Source organism: Mytilus edulis, chromosome 1 (assembly GCF_963676685.1).
Source record: "Mytilus edulis chromosome 1, xbMytEdul2.2, whole genome shotgun sequence".
NCBI lineage: Eukaryota > Metazoa > Mollusca > Bivalvia > Mytilida > Mytilidae > Mytilus > Mytilus edulis.
In genome coordinates this window covers 92,184,167-92,210,540 of record NC_092344.1, presented here as the reverse complement: position 1 = coordinate 92,210,540, position 26,374 = coordinate 92,184,167, and the positions used below count along the sequence as shown (strand labels likewise).

General features: G+C 31.2%; 1 protein-coding gene across 16 annotated transcripts in view; it reads left to right on the top strand.

The window, feature by feature from the left end:
• Window positions 1-26,374, top strand: part of LOC139495235 (cAMP-dependent protein kinase catalytic subunit alpha) — a 93,590-nt gene that overhangs the window by 58,400 nt on the left and 8,816 nt on the right. For 6 of the 16 annotated variants that reach the window (XM_071283528.1, XM_071283545.1, XM_071283537.1 and 3 more), the window contains 7 exons: window positions 8,570-8,631; window positions 11,583-11,711; window positions 12,297-12,395; window positions 17,091-17,173; window positions 18,133-18,259; window positions 23,161-23,256; window positions 23,975-24,097. In XM_071283528.1, coding sequence (XP_071139629.1) covers window positions 8,570-8,631; window positions 11,583-11,711; window positions 12,297-12,395; window positions 17,091-17,173; window positions 18,133-18,259; window positions 23,161-23,256; window positions 23,975-24,097 — 719 coding nt within the window. Of the gene's footprint in view, window positions 1-4,529; window positions 4,700-5,146; window positions 5,478-8,569; window positions 8,632-11,582; window positions 11,712-12,296; window positions 12,396-17,090; window positions 17,174-17,567; window positions 17,695-18,132; window positions 18,260-23,160; window positions 23,257-23,974; window positions 24,098-26,374 lie in introns of those variants that run through there. The other 10 variants (XM_071283506.1, XM_071283522.1, XM_071283514.1 and 7 more) reach the window with 5 other exon arrangements.

Here is a 26,374-nt window from a genome sequence, read left to right as displayed (position 1 = left end):
CGATAAACTTTCGGTCTAACATTATCATGATTATGGTCGTTACCTTTAATCTCATATTCGGGGCTCGTTAAATATTACATAACTTTAGTGTTCGTAATTAAGTGATCTCTCCAGTTACAGTATGCAGGAGTCAAAGGTCAACTATTTTTGTCCATGGAATCATTGTTAGATTAACATGTCTGAGGTTAGACATGACTTTAACCTCGTTTTCATACTCCATTGGTCAACATTAAAATTTGAATAAAGTAGACTTAAAATTTGAATAAAGTAGACTTAAAATTTGAATAAAGTAGACTTAATCTTTGATATATATATATATATGTGTAGATATGAAATGCATGTCGAGTCATTGCGTAATGTATATATGAAATTCATGTCGAGTCATTGCGATTCGCAATGACTCGACATGCATTTCATATATACATATATATATATTTAAAGAGGCGCGAACTATCATTGTTTCCACTCCTTGTTTCTTCATATTGCGGCAATGATAAACATATTTTGTTCTTAAAATTTAAATTCATCAGGTTTTGGTTTTTATGAGATATTTTTATACTCACATCCCGGTCATTTATATTACTGGCTTTCAGACTAAGTACAGATGCAACAGGTACCCGGATACACAGATCACAAACTGCTGTACGCCATCATGATAACAAATTCCGTTGTCATGATTGCATGCAATGGCAATCGGAAACGCAAACACAAATTTGCTGTACGCGATAACAAATAAGAAATCAAATAACATTCAGGAATCTGTCATAATGATAGCCCGCAAAATAAGTTTACTGCAGGGGAACTTAAATTGGCGAATAAGAAAAGTGTTTTAAGAACAAATAAAATATATATCATTTAAACCAAAAACCATTGTTTTTTTAGGGAAAGAGCAAAATATGATTATTATATTTCCTATATCGATAGAATTCTAATATTCTTAAAATACCTCCTCATCTTGGTAGTTTTTCAACGGATGTCTTGAAGTTTTTAACATATATTTGGATTGACGGACGATAAAGCTTTCAATTTTAAAATGTGTTTGAGCTGTCGTTCCAAAGGGCTTCCAAGTAAAGTTACGGAACTTTAGCTATCAGATTTGGTAATTTTGCACATATCGCTCACTTACCATGAAGAGTATACATGTTGTCTGCTCTTTGGTCGGGTTGTTGTCTCTTCGACACATTCTCCATTTCCATTCTCAATTTTATATAAGTAGATTTGCTCAAAATTAACGCAGATATTGGAATTGATTAGAAAAAACTTTCTCCAGATTTAAAAAAATATATTCTAGTTTGTCGTTGCAAAGTTGAACAACTTTTCACTGTCAATGACTGTCATATTTAGTTTATTTTCACATGTTGTATAGATCATATTGAATATGCTGATATAGATTCACTTGGAACTTTACTAACTAAGAGTTTTTAAAATTGTGTAAAAAGACCCCATACGGTTAAAACGCTGCTATAAGTTAAGTTAAATTAGAAACTAAACCCCGATCAGAGTATAGAAAGGGTTTGTCCCTGATCGGGAGACATACATACATATCGTCATGTGAATCCAATTATGATGTATTTCCAATTTGGTGATAGAGGCAAAAATTGAAGTTAAAGTTTAGAAGCACAATATTTTTTTATTTTTGACTTGACTGAGACATACGAAGTTATATTGGAATCAAATTTACGTACATGCATGAAGAGAAACTCTTTGTTTGATTGTTATTTTTTTCAATATAGACAAGCAACTTATACAATTAAAAGCATCCATTTCAAAAAATGTTGTTTTAGAAATGTATCTCTATACTTCTGTAGGAGATAGATCATGAATTTTAAAACTTTATAAAATCCCCAATTCTTGACCGTTGGATGTGTTAAGAATTGCTCATATATTGAATTTAAGCCTTGCAAACCATTTAAGCATAGTTCTATACAAAGATAATTTTGCTAACATTTATATTTTACAGCAGAATTATCCGAAATATAGTGGCGATACAACACTATAAAAATATTTTTCTTTGGACTATAACTAGATGTATAAGCCAATGGGAATGTGGAGACAGAACAATGTAGTTCTGACCAAACCTTGAAGGCTGTAGAATTATAGTTGTATAGGGAGATAGACCCTATGAAGTTACAAAAAGAAGCATTCAATACTTATAATTACATTTTTTAGCTAGGATCATGAAAACACGAATTTTATCAATATGTTATTTAATTTACTTGTGCACTTTATTGTGGGACCTCGTGTTATCATAAATGAAAAGTTTTATTGAGTAATGCAATTGCTTAAGGGAATAACACGTGATGTGTAGTTAGCCATTCAGAATAACGTATTGTAGTGAAACATACATCTAATGTAATTATTTGGATATAAAAAAAATGTAGATATCTCAATTTTTCTTTAATTAGGCATATAACATTATAAGATTCACACGACGACATCTCACGGTGTATATCTTCTTGGCACAAGAAACTAATTAAGTATAAATATCACGGGTACGGTAATTCATTGGCTAATGCAGCCACCAAGAGTAAAATAAATCACCAAAGTACAAACAGAATTCATTTCACTTAGAAATCAATATAAAGCAATTTAATGTAATAATAAAGTATGTATCGTTTATCCTTCACTAGGGGCCCCACTAATGTAAATTGATTTGAAATTTATGAAAGAATTCTTTATATAGAATTTATACCTATTTTTAAATTTTACATTTAAATTTTACCTTTCAAAGTTACTGAAGCATTTCTGGTCTTTTCTTATTTCATAGGACTTATCACTTATTTATAGCTTTATAATTTAAATTTGTAAGCACTCATGTCACTATAGTGCCTTTGATTTTTTTAAATCTTTATAGTAACATATAATTTTATAATTTAATGTCATTATTTATAGCTTGTAAACTTAAGTGCATTTTTTTTCAAAATTGTTATGTAAGAAAAAAGAGAGTGAGATATTAGAGTCTAAGACTCGCTCTAATGGGAAAAGATAGTAGATTTGTATACCAACGTTGCCAAAAAAAAAGGTCCAACTGAAACGTCTTGTATCCTCATTCAAACTTTAATTTGGATACTTTGTGTCGAGATAAACTATTGAATAAATCTATTGACAAACTCCACATCACTATGGTGTTGTCCCTGTTCCATTTGGTTAAAATTTATTTATCTAAGCAGCAACAACGCCATATTGTGTAGTGGAAAATAAGGCTTCATTTTAATTTTAAATGATCTTAGAATATACTTTGTGTCCAAATTATGCCAGTTCGTGCAGTCATCTTCTGAAGCCTTTGTATGCATGGTATGATGCAGCTAGGGTCGTTAATCATTTTATAAAATACATGAGGGGGGATAGGAGGGGTCCTGATCCCAAAATCCCGGACTTTAAAAAACAAATTCCCGAGGTCCCGAATTTAAATAAAGTAAATCCTGATGTCCCGAAATCCAAAAAAAAAAACCGATTCCCAGATCCCGAAAGGGTCAATCCCGAAATCCCGAGCTTAAAAACACCCGATCCCGCGGAGTCCCGATAAAGGTTCTATCCCCCCTCATACATGGGTTCTCTCATTTATCCAGGGTTACGTTAGTGACCGAGCATAGAGGACTGAGAAAACCAGTCCAACTTGCTTATATAAAGAAGAATAATACATATCAGTCTTTTTTCGCTGTCTTAAGTCATACATGTTTTAGACATAACTTGCCATATGTTACACTTTCTCTTAATTAGAGCTAATTTCCTATTGCATGTAAAAATCTAGCAAGACTTTGGTTAGCTTGTTTGCTTTGTTTGTATATTGTACGATGTTTGTATATTGAACGATGGAAGTGTGAAATAGTAATGTGAATAACTTCCAATCAAAATTTAAACATAATATATACAGGTTCAACTATGCCTATTTATATTTTTTAAGATGTCAATCTTAATAACATAGCTTGGGTAAACGATTATACAAACAAAGCAAGCAAGCAAACCAAACTTTTACTCTACAAACATTAAGAAATTAGCTTTAATGCATTTTTTTATTAGCTATATCATGGAAAAATGCGATTTTTTTTTCTTATATTATATAAGAGTTCATGATATCACTGCTGACTGTATATTAGAGTATAAACACTCATTGAAACCTTTAATTGCCGATTCGATCCTGAAATTGTTTTGTGATAAATAAGTTATGGGGACTACATGGTTCAAGTCAATCAAAGTTTGGTGAATATAATAAAAAATATAGGCCTAGATTATCAAATAATCATGAAATATTTGGTCTGGTAATAAAAAAAAATCACTATATTAAATCGGTTATGTAATCATATAATCAAAAACCCCATGAGAGGCTCACATGATGTCTGAGGGCTTGGAAGTCTTGGTGGTTGCAACAGGTTGGAAAATGGAAATAATTAAAATAGGAAGCATAGTTTGTTTGATTGGATGCTATATAAGTTCAAATTGAAATTGGATTAAACGTGATCCGACTTAAGTTTGGAAAACGGGTTCCCTTTATGGACCCTCTGTACGCTAGGTCTCACGTGACACTAATCTCGTACAACCTCGGCGAAGAAGTTTAGCTGACTGACAATATTCGTCTGCAAGAAAACTCTGAAACTCTGCAATCAGCATCGGTCTATTCTGTATTGGTCTCTCGTCTACTATAAAATGTCACCCAAGAAGTCTACGGAAGATGAAGGACATGATGATTCCACTAAATTCTGTAATAAGCCTAAAGTCTAAAGAGTAATTTAGTTATCTAAAAAAACAAACTTGAGAGTCACACGTTCATGCGTTTACCCCCCTTTCTGCTAGGGATTTCACCAGACACGTTGGCATCTCAATAATGATTTATGGTGTAAACACAAAACTATGATATTGTTTTGGACAACAGAATACTCGCAACTTGTAAACCAAAGCAATAGGAATTCCAAAAAAAAAAAGGTTTTCAAAAATATTATCTTGCTCACAAACAAATCATAAGGAAGCAACAATATCTGATCTTTACAATCAATGAACAATTTCATTTTATCACAGAAACTGTCCAATTTTAAAGGTCTTAACGCTAAATGAGCGTACAAATCCTTGATCCCTATTGATGGGTTTACATGATGTGTATTCAACTCGTACATTATTTATGTTTATATTGGAAATTCCGCCGCGTAAAAATATAGTTCATAAACCACTGTGAGGTTTAATTGACTTTATAACCTCCATCCTGTATATGTGGTTGCAAAATTGACGTTAATATTGTTTTGATTTGATAATTTCATTCTTTTACAAAACAAATTGAAATTAATCACAGCAATTGATTACTGATGCGAATTACTGCGCTTAGTGTATAATGTGTGTGAATATATTGTAATGGCCGAATGAACTGGATTTTCAGTTTCCACATAGAAAACGATCTTTATTGAGCTACATCAAATAAATCAGTTAGATATAAATAAGGGAAATGGGGAATGCAGCTACTGCAAAGAAAGGGGATCCAACAGAGAATGGTATGTAATTATATTGTGACAAATATTGAAGGCAATGAACTCAGCTAGATCATAGATGTATCTACTGAGGGACTACTGACTGTAAATGTATATTATTGCAGCAAATAATTTTACATAGACATGTTAGACAGAATAATATTGGTCTTGATAATAAACTAATGTTTTCATGTAATTTATTTACAGATCAGTGTATTTATCAAGTTGTTATTTTTGATTGATATTGAACACTTAAATTTTACATTTATTATGATAAACATTTGATGTCTTGTGCTGGATACCTATGTACAGATACATATCATATGTAGTTCAGTAATAAAGAGGCAAGGATTGAACATTGCCAATACATGTAGAATGTATTTTAGAAGAAAATATCCACAAAACTTATTCCTCTGAATGCTCCGATCCCCTAAAGTTATATGTATAAAAAAGAAAGTAAACAACATAATTACACGTAATCCTTTACTGTTCAGTATAAAATTAAAAAAAAAGGCTTCAAGTCAAATATTCATTACTACATTATATTTCTATGTTATATGTGGTGTTCTTTTAGGAGATACATTTATAATAAATTTTATTAGAAAATATGAAAATTCTTCTGTTAGCTTGCAATGCCATACATAACCATATGTATAGCCAGATACATTGTATATATAAAAATACAGTTTCAAGTCTCTGGCCTAGTGGACACCTTGTATGTCATGTCTAACAAGTTCCTTGGGTACATGTACATGTAAATGACAAAGGTACATTGTGTACATGTGTACATGTATGTTATTCTTATTAAATGTTCAATTATAATTTTATAATGTGGAAAATTTTCTGTAGATGAGCAAATCTATTTTTACTTACAGGGTTACAAATTTGTGTGTGTCAGAAAACCAAAACTCAAGTCTAAGATACATTTAGATTTTGTTTTGGAGACAGACCTTAATATTAATCTTAGAAAATGTTAGAACATTTAGTTTTTGTTATTGATGCAGATCTTAGTCTATAAGAAATGTTTGATAATCTCTTGGGTGTCATGTCCTAGTAGTAAAAATAATAATTCTAAAATGAGCCATGTTATTTAGGTTGAATTTACCTACATGTAGTTATAAACTTTGTTCCTTTGTTACACTGTTTAAGTGTTACATTCTTATTAAACCAATATGAAGTTTGACTTTTCTTGATAGATAATAAGGAATGATTCAGATTTATATTCTATAGAGTTCTAGTATTTCATTTTGTGTAAGGGTAAATAATATTTTATTTTTAAAAATATTAAAGTAAACATTACAATATGACAGTTTTATAATATTAGGTTTGAAAAAAAGGAAATTTTCAGGTTCTGAAAGTCGTCACAATTTTCTCTCCTCTCCTAAAAGTATATGTGCTGACAGTAGATTTATTTTTACCAGAGTCCTGTACATGTATATGAATATGTTTACCTTCACATTAGTACAAATTACAACCATTTTCATTCTGTATACTTGATGTGTATTCTGATAAAGGCCAATTATTGGTGTTTATAATCAAGAGATATTAAATTGACAAATTTGTTTATTACATATTGGAATCTCTTGATGTTTTCTAAATTAACAAATACAACAAACTACATGTATGTACAAAACAATGTTTTTCACAAGAAGGAAAAAAAACATCTACAGTACTACATGTACATCAATGATTAGATTTCTAACCTCTAAATGAAAAGTTGAAGATGAGGGGGTTGAAATGTATTAAACTCATCAGGTCAAAATGATTTTGCTTTTGACAATTGAAAAAAACCCCAAAGTGAATGAAGGACTGCATCAATGATGTTGCCACTGAAATATTCTTGTTTGCTTATAAAAGTTATGGTGTATTAGATAATCAGAACATTAGTAAACAAAATATTTTTCAGATTAAAGACATGATTGATAATACACTTTGGGCTTGACAAAAGCCATAAAGTATTTTCATAATCTTCACTAGCGATAATTACAGTCCTTCCTGGAATATAGTCTACTTCTATAAAGCATAAACCTGTCTTGTCAGGAAGACCCCATTCTGACCTGCTATGGTAATACCTATGCTTTTAAATGATTTGAACCTAAATTTAAAGGTCACCTCAAGCTCTTTTATGATAAGGTCATTTTCTCTTGTCCCAAAGGTGACCCTCATTTTAATACAGGTCTGACTGTTTATATGTATATAATGCTTAGTAGCTCCTTGTTTCAATCAGTCTTAAAGATAGTTTTTTTTCTAAGAATTGCTTACTTTTATTGTTGTTATTTTAATCGTTAATTTAGACACATCCCACTTAAATGTTATGTATAGTCAACAGATATAAGAAGATGTGGTATGAGTGCCAATAAGAACTTTCCATCCAAGTAATAATTTTAAAGGTAAACCAAATACATGTTTAAACAAATTTACAAAGAAACATGTACAATATGCAAATTATAAATACTCTAGTAAAGATACATTTGCATATCTGTCTCACATTGAAGACCTATTGGTGACCTTCTGCTGTTGTTTGTTCTATGGTCGGGTTGTTGTCTCTTTGACACATTCCCCATTTCCATTCTCAATTTTAGTCATACTGTCATAGACTGTAGACTACTGAAAATCCTTGAAATACCCAGCTCCCTTTTTTTTCTCTTGTTTATAATATTTTGCTTTGTCATATCCTGTCATTTATAGAACTTTATGAAGATATGGATAGTTAAGGCTAGAGAATGGGAGTATGCTGCATTTATAACTAAAAACATTAATATTTCAGAAACTCAGAGTGGACAAGAATTTTAACTTTTGATTGTAATTATAATTCATTGTACAGATTACTGTACAAGAAATCTATTTAAATAATTTTCATTACAATTTACCCTGTATATAAAGATTGTCCTTGTGACCAGGGAGACTGACCATAAAAACCTGTGACCTTACTCCTTAGTATTAAGGTTCTAAATGTATAACTGTAGGCCTTGATGGAGGCATTACAAAGGGACAGATAATACAAGTTTGACTGTAATTTATGTATATGATCTTACTATCCTTACTAAGACTTCTATCACACAGTATAAAAGCAATTTCATATCACTTAACTTATATTATTTTTATTTCTTTTACAGTTAAAGAATTTTTAACAAAAGCCAAGGAAGACTTCACACAGAAATGGGATCACCCACAAATGGTATGTATTATAATAAAGTAATATCATACCAAGTCTGCAAAGTTAATGATCCAAACATTAGTTAGGTAAATAGGGAATATGCATTTAGCCTTGCATCCTAGTTCATTGTTCTGTGGTGGAAATATGTAGCACTGGTATCTTACTGGGGCTCCTCATGTTCTTTTTACATTAAGTATATTTGTGCATAAATACAATTGTAGGAACAAAATATACATGTATAGCTGATGTATATATACTGTGTATGAAACTATTTTTTTGTGTGGCATAGTCTGTTCATTACATTTGCATATAGACCACACTGTCACTGTACATTGTACATTTTACATGTATGAATGAACATTTGCATATAGACCACACTGTCACTGTACATTGTACATTTTACATGTATGTAAAACATGTAGCATATTTAGCATAGACCTGTTTGATGACTGTCTGTTGGACTAGTTCAAATTTCGCACATTGGTATAAAATTCCTGCACAGTTATAGGTTTGGATGATGACTGACCCACATTGATGGTTGTAGACAGTATTAATAGATACTGTTTGTATGGTGTTGGTGGTGGATGAAGTGAAGGCTCAAACTACTTATAAGAAATTGAAAAAAAGTATAGGTAGGGGGGAATCCTATTTTTGCATATGTTTAGTGTGAGATACAATTCAAGAATCAGTATAAGTGTCCATATACATATTGAATTGGGCATAGTCTTTGCAAATGTTAGGAGGTTTATTCATGAAAGTAGCTTGTTTTTTGGTCAACTTTTTAGGGGTTTACTTCTGAAATTTACTTTTAAAAGGAAAATAAATTTGGGAAGTTATATAATTATTTTTTAACATTACATAAAAAGTGAATTTGGGCAGTTATATAACAAAAACTTCCTCCTTCATCATGATGATATAAAGCTTGATTCTGATACATGTACAATCTATTTGACTAATGAAGCAAATGTTAATATACACACAAAAAAAGTAGTGCATTAATTTACATTTAGGTTAAAAATAGTCTTTAGAAATGTCCCAATAGATTTGCAAGGTCATTGAACTTCAAAATCATAGAAAGTCATTGCTTGAGTTTCCTTGGGCGTGCATGCATGAATCACCAGACATGAAGTATAAATAGGAAATAGACTTGAAGAAAACATGTCATTTTCTTCGATTTTGTAAATATAAAATGAAAAAGAAAAATTACAAGATTCTGACCTAACAAACTTATTTTGTGGCAAAGGACGGGAAACAGGCATATGCAAATATTTGTAGTCCAAATGGACTTACATGTATCAAAACAGGCTTACATGTAACATTGCATTGGATAGCTCATTAACAAGAAATTTGACAGATTTTTGTTTTTGTTGAAAAAGAAAGGAATAATCAGTTTAAATTTCACTACATTTACTCAGCATGAGAAAATGTAAAGGTATTATGAGAACATATATTTTTTGTTTAATTACATGTCACTTTGACATTATTCACTATTTCTGGTATTGAATCAATGTTAGAATGTTCATGTACATCAACATCAAAACACAAGCTTATCATTACACCACTGAAAAAAAGTATATAGGATTTGTTAAAAGATGTCGGGCAAAGTGTCTTGATGTAAAAATAAAAAGAAAGAAAGAAGAGAAAATCGTGTTTGTATTTTGCTCCATCATTTGTCTATTTACATGTTAATTATATTTTAAGTAATTAGAGATAGTCAATTTATTGTTCCTTGGTAGAATGTTTTTTGAGATGGTGATTTACAGTTGTGATGGTGAATTTTTGTATTTATAGTACCATAAGTTTGACCTCTTTAACTAAACTTTGCCAAATGGAAAAGTATAATCAGCTCCTGTCTTTAGAAGGGTTTGTGAAAATTTCCTTAGTAAATATGATTAGCTCATTGTCTGTAAAGGTACATCTTATATACAAAATGTCAAATAAACAGCTGAATATGAAAAGATGTGTATACACACTGAAGAACATGCAAATTACATTATCAATATATGTTATTGATTTCATCTCTTTCCTGTAGGAAGCCTCTTCTTATTCTTGAAATTGACATTGATTTAATTGGAAAGCTGAGAAGGCCAAGCTCTTACTTGGTGTATATAAATAACTTCCTTTGTGATAAATATAGTATCAATCTGTTGTACATCAAGAAGAGTTAGTACATGTAATGCTAAGTAACACCACACCCAGGGAATCTGTTCATATAGTGTGTTCAATGTAACTTGTTTTAAATCGTAGATGACAGGAAAAATGAAATTCAAACCACTAGAACAGGTCTTTGATCATTTAGGATTTGATATCACCTTGCAAGACCATCATGGGTAATAAAGGTTAATAAACACCTGCCTCACTTTATGACTAACACTATTGATAATAAATAAATTACACTAGTACTTTATTTTTGTCCTATTTATTTATCATTAATTGCATTAATTATACTGTATTGCCAAACCTGTTTTCTCAAGACTCAGGGTTAATTCTGGTATCTATAATCTAAGGTTGAACCCAACCATATGTTCATGTCAGAAGTCAGTAATTATTTTTATGCCCCTGCCATAGCAGAGAGGGTGTTAAGTTTTACCCTTGTCCATCTGTATGTACGTACAGATATACCGTTCATACCTCCCAAAGTTTGTTTCCCTTCTCTCACTTTAGTTAGCCTCAACCACATGTTTTAAAACTAATACGCAATGCTTGTTATGTACAACAAAACACAAATCAAGTTTGAATTTTGGTGGAATCATTTTAACAGTTCTAGAGTTATGCCCCTTTATAAATGGAAAAACTTCAAGGGTCTTTATCCATAATTTCTAACTTTAACAAAAAAGCGCAAAAAGTCTTAAAAATGAGTTTAAATGAATTGTGTTGTCCTTATATAAAGTTCACAGTCTTATATTTGCCAATACAATTTATTGAAATGTGCTTCTATAGGATTGCTGTTTAATGTAAACACTTGATTTCAGAACACAGCCTGTCTAGATGACTTTGACAGAATAAAGACTCTTGGAACAGGGTCCTTTGGAAGGGTAATGCTAGTCCAGCACAAAGCAAACAAAAATTATTATGCCATGAAAATATTAGATAAACAGAAAGTAAGTATCACTTTATTTACACATACTTAAGATGGATGAATATGAACAGAACTCAAAATCGTTTGTTTTGATGTTTACTCATCTGTTGGAATTTTCAGCTTTAACCTGGAGTAAACATGTACATGTAGACATGTAAAGGTGGATTTAGAGGGTTTTCCAGGGGTTACTGGTTTCCCTTTTGGTGGAAAAATTTGATGATTATTTTGGTAATTACTGAAGCATGAATGGAGCAGGCCCCCTAGGTAGTCATGTCAAATTATTTTGAGTTTTAAAGTATAAATTAATATTTAAAGTGTAACAGAAAAGTGTTCTTAGATTCTTTCAATTGTATATATTTCTGATAAAACCCCTTATTGAATTATGAATAACAGTAAAAATTAAATTATACCACCAGCAACTTCAATTTGATGTTAAATTACATTTATCACATGTTAATAGTTAAAACAAGTACATGTGTTATGTTTTAAATTCCTGAACAGGTTCCTGAAACTGACAGTTAAGTTTCAATTGTATACATGTAGTACCAATGTTATTATTCGGCATTGATGTACTTCTTTGCTGATAAATTATTTTTCTAATTTGTAGGTTGTTAAATTAAAACAAGTAGAACACACACTAAATGAGAAGAGGATATTACAAGCTATTAGTTTTCCATTCCTTGTGAGCTTAGAGTATCATTTTAAGGTGAGGAATTTAGATTAGATGGACATTGTATGTGTGTGTGATGTGTATATCAATAGAGAGAGGTCATATAAACAGGAAAAATCAGAACTCCCAGAATTTGCAAAATCCTTTTTTCCCTGGTGGTTCTTGAAGAAAATCTGCTGGTCCTCACTATCAAGTCTATTGAAAAATACTAAAATTGTGTCAGTCCTATGCAAAATTTTGGTGGTAAAATCTTGAGGACCACCACTTTTCATGAACTCTGAGCTCCTTGACCAAAGTAACTACTCAAAATAGAATTTTGAATGGTGATATATGTATTAACTTATATTGCAATTGAAAATCAGTATTTTTTTTACAGTTTGAACCTATTTTACTTCTGATGACAAAAGGGCTATTTTTTTTTTTTTTTCACAAATTATACATTTTATAGAAGTGTCTATTATATTATCTCATGGTCTTGAATTTTCTGATTACGTTTTATTGTCGAGCCTGCAACTTTTGTTGCAGAAAGCTCGACAGAGGGATAGTGATCCGGCGGCGGCGTTAGCTCACTTCTTAAAAGCTTTATATTTTAGAAGGTGGAAGACCTGGATGCTTCATACTTTGTATATAGATGCTTCATGTTAAGAAGTTTCCGTCAGTCACATGTCCAATGTCCTTGACCTCATTTTCATGGTTCAGTGACCACTTGAAAAAAAAGTTCAAATTTTTTGTAATGTTGAATTCTCTCTTATTATAAGTAATAGGATAACTATATTTGATATGTGCGTACCTTGCAAGGTCCTCGTGTCTGTCAGACAGTTTTCACTTGACCTCGACCTCATTTCATGGATCAGTGAACAAGGTTAAGTTTTGGTGGTCAAGTCCATATCTCAGATACTATAAGCAATAGGGCTAGTATATTCAGTGTATGGAAGGACTGTAAGGTGTACATGTCCAACTGGCAGGTGTCAGCTGACCTTGACCTCATTTTCATGGTTCAGTGGTTATAGTTAAATTTTTGTGTTTTGGTCTGTTTTTATACGACCGCAAATTTTGAAAAAATTTTCGTCGTATATTGCTATCACGTCGGCGTCGTCGGCGTCGTCGGCGTCCGAATACTTTTAGTTTTCGCACTCTAACTTTAGTAAAAGTGAAAAGAAATCTATGAAATTTTAACACAAGGTTTATGACCACAAAAGGAAGGTTGGGATTGATTTTGGGAGTTTTGGTCCCAACATTTTAGGAATTAGGGGCCGAAATAAGCATTTTCTTGGTTTTCGCACTATAACTTTAGTTTAAGTTAATAGAAACTTATGAAATGTTGACACAAGGTTTATGACCACAAAAGAAAGGTTGGGATTGGTTTTGGGAGTTTTGGTTCCAACAGTTTAGGAATTAGGGGCCAAAAAAGGGCCCAAATAAGCATTATTCTTGGTTTTCGCACAATAACTTTAGTATAAGTGAATAGATATCTATAAAATTTCAACACAAGGTGTATGACCACAAAAGGAAGGTTGGTATTGATTTTTGGAGTTTCGGTCCTAACAGTTTAAGAATAAGGGGCCCAAAGGGTCCAAAATTAAACTTTGTTTGATTTCATCAAAAATTAAATAATTGGGGTTCTTTGATATGCTGAATCTAACTGTGTATGTAGATTCTTAATTTTTGGTCCCGTTTTCAAATTGGTCTACATTAAAGTCCAAAGGGTCCAAAATAAAACTTAGTTTGATTTTAACAAAAATTGAATCCTTGGGGTTCTTTGATATGCTGAATCTGAACGTGTACTTAGATTATTGAATATTGGTCCAGTTTTCAAGTTGGTCCAGTTCGGGGTCCAAAATTAAACTTTTTTTGATTTCATCAAAAATTGAATAATTGGGGTTCTTTGATATGCCAAATCTAACTGTGTTAGTAGATTCTTAATTTTTGGTCCCGTTTTCAAATTGGTCTTCATTAAGGTCCAAAGGGTCCAAAATTAAACTAAGTTTGATTTTAACAAAAATTAAATTCTTGGGCTTCTTTGATATGCTGAATCTAAACGTGTACTTAGATTTTTGATTATGGGCCCAGTTTTCAAGTTGGTCCAAACAGTATTCAAAATTATTATATTAAGTATTGTGCAATAGCAAGAAATTTTCAATTGCACAGTATTCAGCAATAGCAAGAAATCTTCAATTGTACAGTATTGTGCAATAGCAAGAAATTTTCAATTGCACAGTATGGTTCAATAGCAAGAAATCTTCAATTGACAGTATTGCGCAATAGCAAGAAATATCTAATCTTATTGCACAATATTGTGAAATAGCAATCAATTTTCAGTTATTTGGAGTTATCTTTCTTTGTCCAGAATAGTAGTTGAATCATCTTAAATCATTGTTTTATACAAAATACAATGTATTTTCACTTTTACTACCAACTGATAAATTAAAACAATCTTTACCATTCAGTGATAAAAAGCACTTTTTTTACATTTTAATATTTTATGATGTATTTAAATGAGCAGTTATTGTTGCAAACTCCATTAGAAATTTGAATTGAGATCAGTTTTGGAATAAGGAAAAGGGGGATGTGAAAACAAAATTGGGGGGGGGGGTCAATTTTTCTCATTTCATATTTCATAAATAAAAAGAAAATTTCTTCAAACATTTTTTTGAAAGGATTAATATTCAACAGCATAGCGAATTTTTTTTTTTAAGTTCATTAGACCACATTCATTCTGTGTCACCAACCTATGCTGTGTCAACTATTGAATCACAATCCAAATTTAGAGCTGAATCCAGCTTGAATGTTGTGTCCATACTTTCCCCAACCATTCAGGGTTCAACCTCTGCGGTCGTATAAAGCTGCGCCCTGCGGAGCATCTGGTTCTCATACTATATGCAATAGGTCTACTATATTTGTTGTATGGAATGATTGTAAAGTGTACATGTCTAGCGGGCAGATGTCATGTGACCTTGACCTCATTTTCATGGTTCAGTGGTCAAAGTTAAGTTTTTGAGTTTTGGTCTTTTTATCTAATGCTATATGCCATAGGTCAACTATATTTGGTGTATGGAAATATTTTATGATTTTTATGTCAGTCGAGCAGGTTTGATTTAACCGTGACCTCATTTTCACGGTTCATTGCACAGTGTTAAGTTTTTGTGTTTTGGTCTATTTTTCTTAAACTATAAGTAATGTGTCAACTATGTATGTTGTATAGAAGCATTGTAATTAGCTGTACCCGTCTGCCTGGCATGGTTCATCTGACCTGGACCTCTTTTTCAAGGTTCATTGGTCTTTGTTTAGTTATCTTGGTTAATGTTAAGTTTATGTGACAGTTGTAATAAAGCTTAGCTTTATATTTAGGACTATCAACATAATATCAATGATTAGTATAGAAGGCGAGACATTTCAGCGTGTGCACTCTTGTTTATTGGGCAATAACTCAACATAGGGATAGTGATCCGGTGGCGGCGGCGGCAGTGTTAGCTAACTTCTTAAAAGCTTTATATTTTAGAAGGTGGAAGACCTGGATGCTTCATACTTTGTATATAGGTGCCTCATATTACAAACTCTCCGTCAGTCACATGTCCAATGTCCTTGACCTCATTTTCATGGTTCAGTGACCACTTGAAAAAAAAGTTCAGATTTTTTGTAATGTTGAATTCTCTGTAACTATAAGTAATAGGATAACAATATTTGGTATGTGCCTACCTTGCAAGGTCCTCATGTCCGTCAGACAGTTATCACTTGACCTAGACCTCATTTCACAGATCAGTGAACAAGGTTAAGTTTTGGTGGTCAAGACCATATCTCAAATACTATAAGCAATAGGTCTAGTATATTCGGTGTATGGAAGGACTGTAAGGTGTACATGTCCAACTGGCAGGTGTCATCTGACATTGACCTCATTTTCATAGTTCAGTGGTCAAAGTAAAGTTTTTGAGTTTTGGTCTTTTAATCTAATACTATATGCCATAGGTCAACTATATTTGGTGTGTAGAAATATTTTATGATCTATATGTCAGTCGTGCAGGTTTTATTTGATCCTTGACGTCGTTTTCACAGTTCATTGCTCAGTGTTAAAATTTTGGTCTATTTTTCTTAAACTATAAGCAATACGTCAACTATGTTTGTTGTATGGAAGCATTGTTAGCTGTACATGTCTGCCTGGCATGGTTCATCTGACCTAGACCTCATTTTCATGGTTCATTGGTCGATGTTTAGTTTTCTTGGTTAATGTTAAGTTTATGTGATAGTCGTAATAAAGCTTTATACTTAGGACTATCAACATAATATCAGTGATTAGTAAAAAACAGGCTAGACATTTCTGTGTGTGCACTCTTGTCGTATCAGGTGTTAACTTTCAAATATTATTGTTTTTTTTAGTTATTTTAAGTTAATCAAAATTTCTTTAAGAAGGGGATATAAAACTAGAAAGAAAAATTCATTTAAAGTTAATATGATAATACATGTATCCATATTTCCTGTGTCAGAAGTCGAAATTGCAATTATATTATACTGGAGTGTCCTGGTATCATTCAGCTCTGTATTTTGTTCTCAGGGGGTATGGGCTCTTATACCCTGTCAACTTATTAATCCAATTGCAGGATTATCTGATTTTCATTTCAGTAAAATGTGATCATATATATATATGCTTTCTTTTATTCCTGTAAAAACAACAAAGTGCCTTTTAGTAAAAACTGTTTATGTTTGAATTTGTCAAATTTATGTATTCTTTGATTTTAGGATAACTCAAATTTATATATGGTATTGGAATTTGTCACTGGAGGAGAAATGTTCTCACATTTGCGACGTATAGGAAGGTTCAGGTATGTTTTCACCACCTTATTCATAGATCTTGTGAATTCCATAAAAAATATTCTAAACTTTCATCACAAAACTATTATCATGAAGAAAGTTGTGTTTTTTTGCCTTTCAATGTAAATGCTTTCTTTCATTGTTAATAAAATAATGCTATCAGAAAATTAACTCTTCCGTGGTTTGATTTATTCTAAATCAATTGCTTGTATGATGCTTCAGACATTTTGAACATTATTGACAATAGTTGATCATTTTCATATTATTAATATGGTAAAGTAATCCAATAGAAAAGTATGTGTACATATTTACCATTCTTAGCATATTACAGACATGATTTAATTTCCTTCTCATAATTCATAGGAACATATAAATTGTATGTCTATTGTGTTCTTTTTCCTACAGTGAGCCACATTCCAGGTTTTATGCAGCCCAAATTGTATTGGCCTTTGAATATCTTCATTATTTAGATCTTATATACAGAGATTTGAAGCCTGAGAATTTACTAATAGATTCCCATGGTTACCTTAAAGTAAGTAAAGCCATTAGGATTTAGCCCTGGATATTGTCCTATATGATGTCATGTAAATCAACCTATCACCAAAAAAATGAACAAGTGGTAAACTGAAATTAAGAAAAACACAAAATTTATTTAAATTCCAGTTTAGACTGTACTCTCAAAGATATTTTTGGAAATACCACTCTTGCCAGTCTTGGTATTGATGATAAGGGTTTAATTGTCAAACATAGTGATCGTGATTACATGATCTTTGGCAACTTTTTTATATTTTTAATGATTTAGATACACTAGAAAAAGTGATTTTGTCTCAATTAATTATCATTATTAAAGTGTGGATTTGCAGAACTTGTTCTAAGTTTTGGTGCTGGGATGACCAGTTTGTCGTTTGTTACCCACGTGCACCCAGTGTGATTTTAAGTTTGAATTAATATATTTTGTTATTTTTGACAGTGAGCATCATTCCAGGTTTTATGCTGCACAAATTGTGTTGGTTTTGGAATACTTGCATCATTTGGATATTATGTACCGTGATTTAAAACCAGAGAATTTACTAGTTGATACGATGGGCTATCTGAAGGTATAGTGTGGTGTTGTTTTGGACAAAACAAACCTAGGATTGTTCTGTTGCTTTTAGCAACTGTCTGTCTCATGTCTTTCTCTGCAGCCAGTTACAAAAGATTTTCATATTTCATGTTTTTGTTAGACAAATTTTTTTCATAGCAAAGCTCATTTTCAGCAGTTTTTCTGTATTTGGACATGTTTAACACATTTCAGTATTTGTTCATAAGCATGAAAGAATCAAACTAAACGACAATGGTACTAACTTGTGTAAATTTCAGAGCCTTTTGACTCAGGGCTAAAAGCATCCTTTTTCACTGTTTACTAAACATTCATGTTTGCATATTTCCTCGGAAAAGTGAATGCATTCAGTCTAAAAAGGGGAGATTACTGTACATTCTGATCTGTGCATTTTTACATTTGAAGAAAATAAGAACATTAATACTGTATTGTTTTATCATGCCTTATTTAAAGTGAAATATTTGATGAGCTTTGTTTGAAGTTGTTTGTTGTCATTTGCATAAAAAAGACGAGTCTTTGATAATTGGCTGTACCTGTATTGGCCTGGGTAAGCTTTACTATGTCTTTGTGCTGCATTGTTGTCAGGTAACTATGGTAACAAGAGAAACTTGTCTGGCTACTACTGATAACAACACATAGCTTACAGTAACAATAGCATGCCTCTCTGGTGATGGTGATATCTTCCCAAGCTTGTGTTTGCTTTAATATTAAATCTCGCTCTGCTAATATCCTTCTCATTTATGTTGATATAATTTCTAATTGCCAGTTACATGTACGTTTTGTGTTGGTGGTGGTTTCATTGTATATTTAGTTTACAGAGTTTATAGTGTTTATTTTGCTAGTACTGACTCATCTTCCTATAGACACTAATAAATTGTGTTTACATAAATTAGTCTTAATTCTGCTGTAGTGTAGCTAGAATGAGTGTTATAAAAAGAATCAAATTTAAATTAGAATTTTATGCACAATCACTATCCTTGTCCTCAAATTGACATCTTTTTTATAACAGATCAGATTCTGCTATGGATGTTTCATAAAAGTTCGTTCAACTTGGTTTTATGCCAACAAACATATAAATAGATTTTCCTGTTTTTGCAAAATGCATCGACCTTCAAACTTGTTTGTACTGGTACATAATTCATAAGAAGAATGGTAAATTTTAATGCTTTTTATAGATTAATGTGTAAAATCGTGTGATCAATTATCATGCAATCATAATGGTTGGAAATAACTGCTCAAGAATTTTATATTTATAGCATATAAAAAGATTTTAGTACAATTCATTACTTCTATTCGCTTTTTCGAATTATTGTTTATTAATGAATTTCATTTGAAATCATTGCTTCCTGCATGACAAGATTTTCCTTCCAACAAGACCCATGTTCCCCTAAATTTTTGTTATGTTAATACCACACTTGAATTCATAACATTATTAGTATACACTATATGTTGAGTTTATAACATAACAATGAACTGATATTGTCAATTGTTTATCTGATAATAACATTATGTAATGTAGTCAGACTTTAATAATCCTAACTGTCAATCTGATATTGCAGTATTGAATCATAATGTAAAGATAAAAGTTTTGGCATTTAATTTTTGATATTGCAGACCAATTTAAATAAACTAAGAAAATAATTCATATTTTCTTGAATTCTAACAAATTATTATATTCCTATTTAGTTTTTGTTGTGTTTTGTAAAAAGAAACATGAATGTAAACATTTTGTTTTATTATCGTTGAAGTCTATATATTGACCTCTTAATTTCCATTTGATTTTGTTTTGTGAGGTTGCTTTCTCGTTGACAGATTGTCATTATTCATTATTTCTGTTTCTTCTTTTGGGCATCCTATTAAAAAAAAAAGGGGGGGGGGGGGGGGTGAAATTTTAGTTGTAGTTAGATTATTAGTATACCTTTTAGTTTACTATACATGACATATTTCACCTTGCATGTTTCCCAGCTTTTTAACCTGTTGTCCTTTAGTCATCAAATAATTACATATGTTAGTGATAGGTCTATTTAAAGATAGATTGAATGTTCACCCTTAGGATGTTACCATAAATAGTCATTAAAGTTTCTCTTGACCTTGTTACATGAATGATTGTCAGTGATTTATCTTGGTTGTGTATCTGGAGAAAGGACAACCTCTGATTTTAGATGTATTGATTATTGGTGTCCACATTGAAATTCACAGCCTAGGTCAACAGATTTATTAATATATTATAAAATCATTTGTGCTAAATTTCCACTTGATTTCCTCTGTTAAGGGATTAAAGTAAGTGAATAAATCAGGTAACCTTCAGTTAAATGTGAAAATATTGATTGAATGTCTATCCCACATTGGGATCAATGTCCTTAGAATTTTTTCCGAAAGATAAACATTTTGGTTTTAAATTAAAATTTCCTTTCTCATGGGCAATGCTATCATGTTACTTAACTTGATATTATTTTGTCCGGTGAAATGTGAGAAGAAAAATAAGCCATGTTTATGAAAATTATTTGAGGATTACATGTAATAAGGAAGAAGGGAGGGGTTAATTTGATTTCTCTCTTTTGATATTTGGCTATGTACTTAAATCACCTGAGCAATTATTTTCAACTCTCAAGGTATTCGAATGTTAATCTACATTTGAAAATTTATCTGATGTGAAATAAACAACCAAATTGTTTAGATATATTTGCAAGGTGAATTTCGGTGAAATCTTTGACGTGAAACACCATAATTCATTTTTTTTTCAGTAAAGATGTTTTGATTTTAATAATTGTTTGTTTTTCTGTCCACAAAACGTTTAACTTAGGCTTCTACGTAAGAAAAAAATATGACAACACTCGCCTACGTCATCAATAATCTACTTCCCAGCGAGGACAAATAGTTTGTTAAAGTAATCCTAGAGATCAATTGTTAACTGGTAACAAGTTGTACATTGTAATAAATTCACTTTGTTTATTACTGGTCGGTCTTTTAGTTGTTGATTTATTATTTCTTATGAAATATGAAGAAATGCTAAAAGTGGATTTTTGCAGCTGTTTGATTTTTGCTGTTTTTTTCTGCTCTGTCTAAAAAAATTGTATCATATGTTTTCAAACATTGTATAATTGCTTTCTTTTCAACTTTTTGATACTGTGAAATAGTATTGATATAAAGTTGTCTCTATTGACAGTTATACAAAGGTTTTGGTTAACTTGATTGCTATGTTATCAATGTGTTTTGATTTGTTGCAGTGTTCATATGGTTTTATGTTAGTTTGGATTATTCTTAGGTCTTTAGAAATTCCTTATCAGTGGGTTGTAATATTTTGAATACATACACTGTCATTGGGTGGAGTAAGACTAACGCTTTTAAATTCTATTTAGTAAATGTTTCTGGTTTTATGTTTAAATTACATAATCTTGAAAGAGATAAAAAAATAAACACTCTCTTGGTATACTTGGTGTTATAATGAATGATAATATTAATCTGTTTCGTTTCTAGCATGTAAAATCAAAGCTTTCTGTCCACTTGAGAATGCTTATTTATATTAATGTCTTGTTGTACATGTATGTGGAACTGACATCTTATTTCAACATCAAAAAGTCATATTTTGTAATTACTGATAATGAATTTATGTGTTATGAATTATTGTGTGAAAATTTTTGTCTAGAATAGATTTAGCTTTAATTTGTGTGTTGTTGTTAATAACATACATTATATGTTAATTATTATAAGCACAATCTTTGCTGTGTAGGAAAGTGTTCGGCTAGGAAAAATGAAAAATCCTAGTTTGTGTTGTTAACTATTTTACAACCTTTTGTTATGCATGTCATTAATTTTTTAGACATTCAAAAACTAATGCAAAGGAATGACATAGCCTGTAAATTTGGATTAAAAATGTTTTTGAGATATCCATAAGTTAACCTCTAATCTGACAAGGTCCTGAATGTTACCAATAATACCTTGAGCCCTGTATGATGTAGAATAAGTTAGGTATCTTCAATTGTACGATTGATACAATACATGTCAAGCAGGGTCTAAATTATCTTTTAATCACTATGAATTATGTGGTGCCTAATTTGTATTGTAGACTTACTTCTTACTCATTGAGTCAATTGTCAAAGCGATATGCATATGCCAGACCTTGGTCACTAGATAATGTAAATTTGTTGTAAAATTTAAAAAAAATGGTTGTTTAAAGAGCTTTCAATAGTTGTTTGGTTTTCTGGTATAAAATTTCTTTCTAGACAAATATATTTCATAATAAAATATGTTTTAAAATTACTAATTTATTTTCCAGTTAACATTTTTTGACAAAAAAAGCAACTCTCTACCTTATTTCATAACCATCAGCCATATGCTAGGTTTTTTTTGGGGCTCATGTTTTATTTTGGCTATGTTCACAGCAGCTTAAAAATGTAAATCCCACTTAAATTTCATTGCATATTCTATATTTATTGCTGCTTAAATGTGTTATACATTATACAGTTTGTGAACACATTTCCACCTAAAAGTTAAATAAATTAGAATATATATACGGTCTAGTGTTTGGTCGATACAACATGAAAATGTGCAAATTTAACCAAGCTGTTTTCAGTACAATTAAAACGGTTAACTATTATAAATGCCCTGTTATACTGTTACAAAAACCGGATATACTTTATTTTGCAATCCTCTATTTAACCATTTATGTAAAGCACCTTGGAAGTCAAATTAGTTGTCATAATATGCACAATGCACCTTGCTTCTGCCATGCCTAGAAAATAATTTGTCCTTCCAAGGAGCTGTTTTAGTACTAAGTCTGCAATAGAAAATAACGCATTTTAAACAGCATTCCTAGTTGAGAACTTGTTCTTGAAATAATTATAAAATTACTAAAAGATTTTGATAAACTGTTACATACTTGTTGTTTCTTTTAAACAGGTGACAGATTTTGGCTTTGCAAAGAGAGTAAAGGGAAGAACATGGACATTATGTGGTACTCCAGAATATCTGGCACCTGAAATTATTCTTAGCAAGGTAAATTGAATTTGAAAATCATCTATGTTTATGCTTCAGACACAAAAGTATATACCGGAATAGGTATATGGTTTGTCTAATAAACAATTTAAATTTTGTGGTACATATACTGAAGATATGGATGTTGACAGGATTTTGATTTTCAAATAAACTATATAATGTACAGTGGTATCATATAGGTTTACAGACACAAATTTATGTGCTGCATTCATAATGACACTTTGTTTCCTATTTCTCTGTGCTGTTTATAAGGTATGCTTCAGTCTAGTTGCACCTAAAATTGAAGGTGTCAAAAACTTTCTCTGAAAGAAACAGTCATATCAGTTAAAATACATAGTACTTAGTTTAAATAAAACTAAACAGAAGTACTGAAGTGATAAATTGGAAATTCATTATTATTGATGACAGATGTAATGATTTATGTTTTCAGGAATTCTATAGAATTGGAAATTAGTTTTAAAACAATGGAAAGTTATATGTTTGTATATGTTAGAGTTATAACAAAGCAGTAGTTTGGTGGGCATTAGGAGTTCTAGTGAGAGTATATTTCTTGTATTATATATTTTAGGGTTACAACAAAGCAGTAGATTGGTGGGCATTAGGAGTTCTAGTGAGAGTATATTTCTTGTATTATATATTTTAGGGTTACAACAAAGCAGTAGATTGGTGGGCATTAGGAGTTCTAGTGACAGTATATTTCTTGTATTATATATTTTAGGGTTACAACAAAGCAGTAGATTGGTGGGCATTAGGAGTTCTAGTCTATGAAATGGCAGCAGGTTATCCACCATTTTTCGCAGATCAACCCATCCAAATCTATGAGAAAATTGTCTCCGGAAAGGTAAATACAAGAAACTTTTGTATATTAATTTTAAAGCACAATTACAGAAAATAGTGAAACTTCCATTGATTATTGTCATGTAAATACTTTATTCCCCTCACAAGTGGCCAATTTCATAATGCATAACTGAAGTGGTAGTGTTTTTGTAATTGAATGCAATTTCTTTGTTGAAGAGAAGGGAACTATATTTTATTACTTCATTGAGGCAATACACAGTATATATGTACCAAAGGCAGAACAGAATGTACTTTTATTATCTATTTTACAACCGCCACAAGAATTTTAACCGTTTTCTTTTGGTGTAATTTAATCTTGTTTTAAGTACAGTACAACGACCTGTCATTCAGAACAAAATAATTAAATTGAAACTGTCTTCAAATAACATCTATAAACTTCCTCTATAAAAGTTAGGTTTATGGCAATCAGTCATCTGGAACATGCATCTAGGATTCTAAGTTCAAGATAATAAATATTTCAGTTGGAAATAAAAATTTACTTATAAATAAAGTGAGCTTACATAAATGGAAAGGATGTATTGATTTATGAATTTTGTTATAGAAAGTTATGGTTGGTCTATGTCAATAAATCATTGGAATAAGATATTGTCATATCTTCATTTACATACATTTAGATTAGCTTTCTATATTTAGACATTGATTTGTCATTTTCTGACAGTTTGTGATTATCTGATAACAGTATTCAACATTGTTTTATTAGTTCCAAAATCATTGATTTAGATGTTTATTTATTTATAAAAAGATTTACTGTTTTCTTTTCCATTATTTACTGTTGAAGATCTTGTTGAAGTTAATTTTTAGTCTGGGAGCCAGCCTAATGCTGTCAAAGAATAATCTCGGTTGATATTTTTCTCAAGTTATTTTTATACGACCGCAAAATTTGAAAAATTTTTCGTCGTATATTGCTATCACGTTGGCGTCGGCGTCGTCGTCGTCGTCGTCGTCCGGCGTCCGAATACTTTTAGTTTTCGCACTCTAACTTTAGTAAAAGTGAATGGAAATCTATGAAATTTTAACACAAGGTTTATGACCACAAAAGGAAGGTTGGTATTGATTTTGGGAGTTTTGGTCCCAACATTTTAGGAATTAGGGGCCAAAAAGGGCCCAAATAAGCATTTTCTTGGTTTTCGCACTATAACTTTAGTTTAAGTGAATAGAAATCTATGAAATTTTGACACAAGGTTTATGACCACAAAAGGAAGGTTGGGATTGATTTTGGGAGTTTTGGTTCCAACAGTTTAGGAATTAAGGGCCAAAAAAGGGCCCAAATAAGCATTATTCTTGGTTTTCGCACAATAACTTTAGTATAAGTAAATAGAAATCAATGAAATTTTAGCACAAGGTTTATGACCACAAAAGGAAGGTTGGGATTGATTTTTGGAGTTGAGGTCACAACAGTTTATGAATTAGGGGCCAAAAAGGGGCCCTATTAAGCATTATTTTTGGTTTTTGCACCATAACTTTAGTATAAGTAAATAGAAATCTATGAAATTTAAATACAAGGTTTATGACCATAAAAGGAAGGTTGGGTTTGATTTTGGGAGTTTTGGTCCTAACAGTTTAGGAATAAAGGGCCCAAAGGGTCCAAAATTGAACTTTGTGTGATTTCATCAAAAATTGAATAATTGGGGTTCTTTGATATGCCGAATCTAACTATGTATGTAGATTCTTAATTTTTGGTCCCGTTTTCAAATTGGTCTACATTAAGGTCCAAAGGGTCCAAAATTAAACTTAGTTTGATTTTAACAAAAATTGAATCCTTGGGGTTCTTTGATATGCTGAATTTAAAAATGTACTTAGATTTTTAATTATTGGCCTAGTTTTCAAGTTGGTCCAAATGGGGGTCCAAAATTAAACTTTGTTTGATTTCTTCAAAAATTGAATAAATGGGTTCTTTGATATGCCAAATCTAACTGTGTATGTAGATTCTTAATTTTTGGTCCAGTTTTCAAATTGGTCTACATTAAGGTCCAAAGGGTCCAAATTAAACTAAGTTTGATTTTAACAAAAATTAAATTCTTGGGCTTATTTGATATGCTTTATCTAAATATGTACTTTGATTTTTGATTATGGGCCCAGTTTTCAAGTTGGTCCAAATCAGGATTCCATATCAAGTATTGTGCAATAGCAAGAAATTTTCAATTGCACAGTATTGCACAATAGCAAGAAATATCTAATTGCACAATATTGTGCAATAGCAATTAATTTTCAATTGGAGTTATCTTTCTTTGTATAGAATAGTAGTTGATAATATATGTTG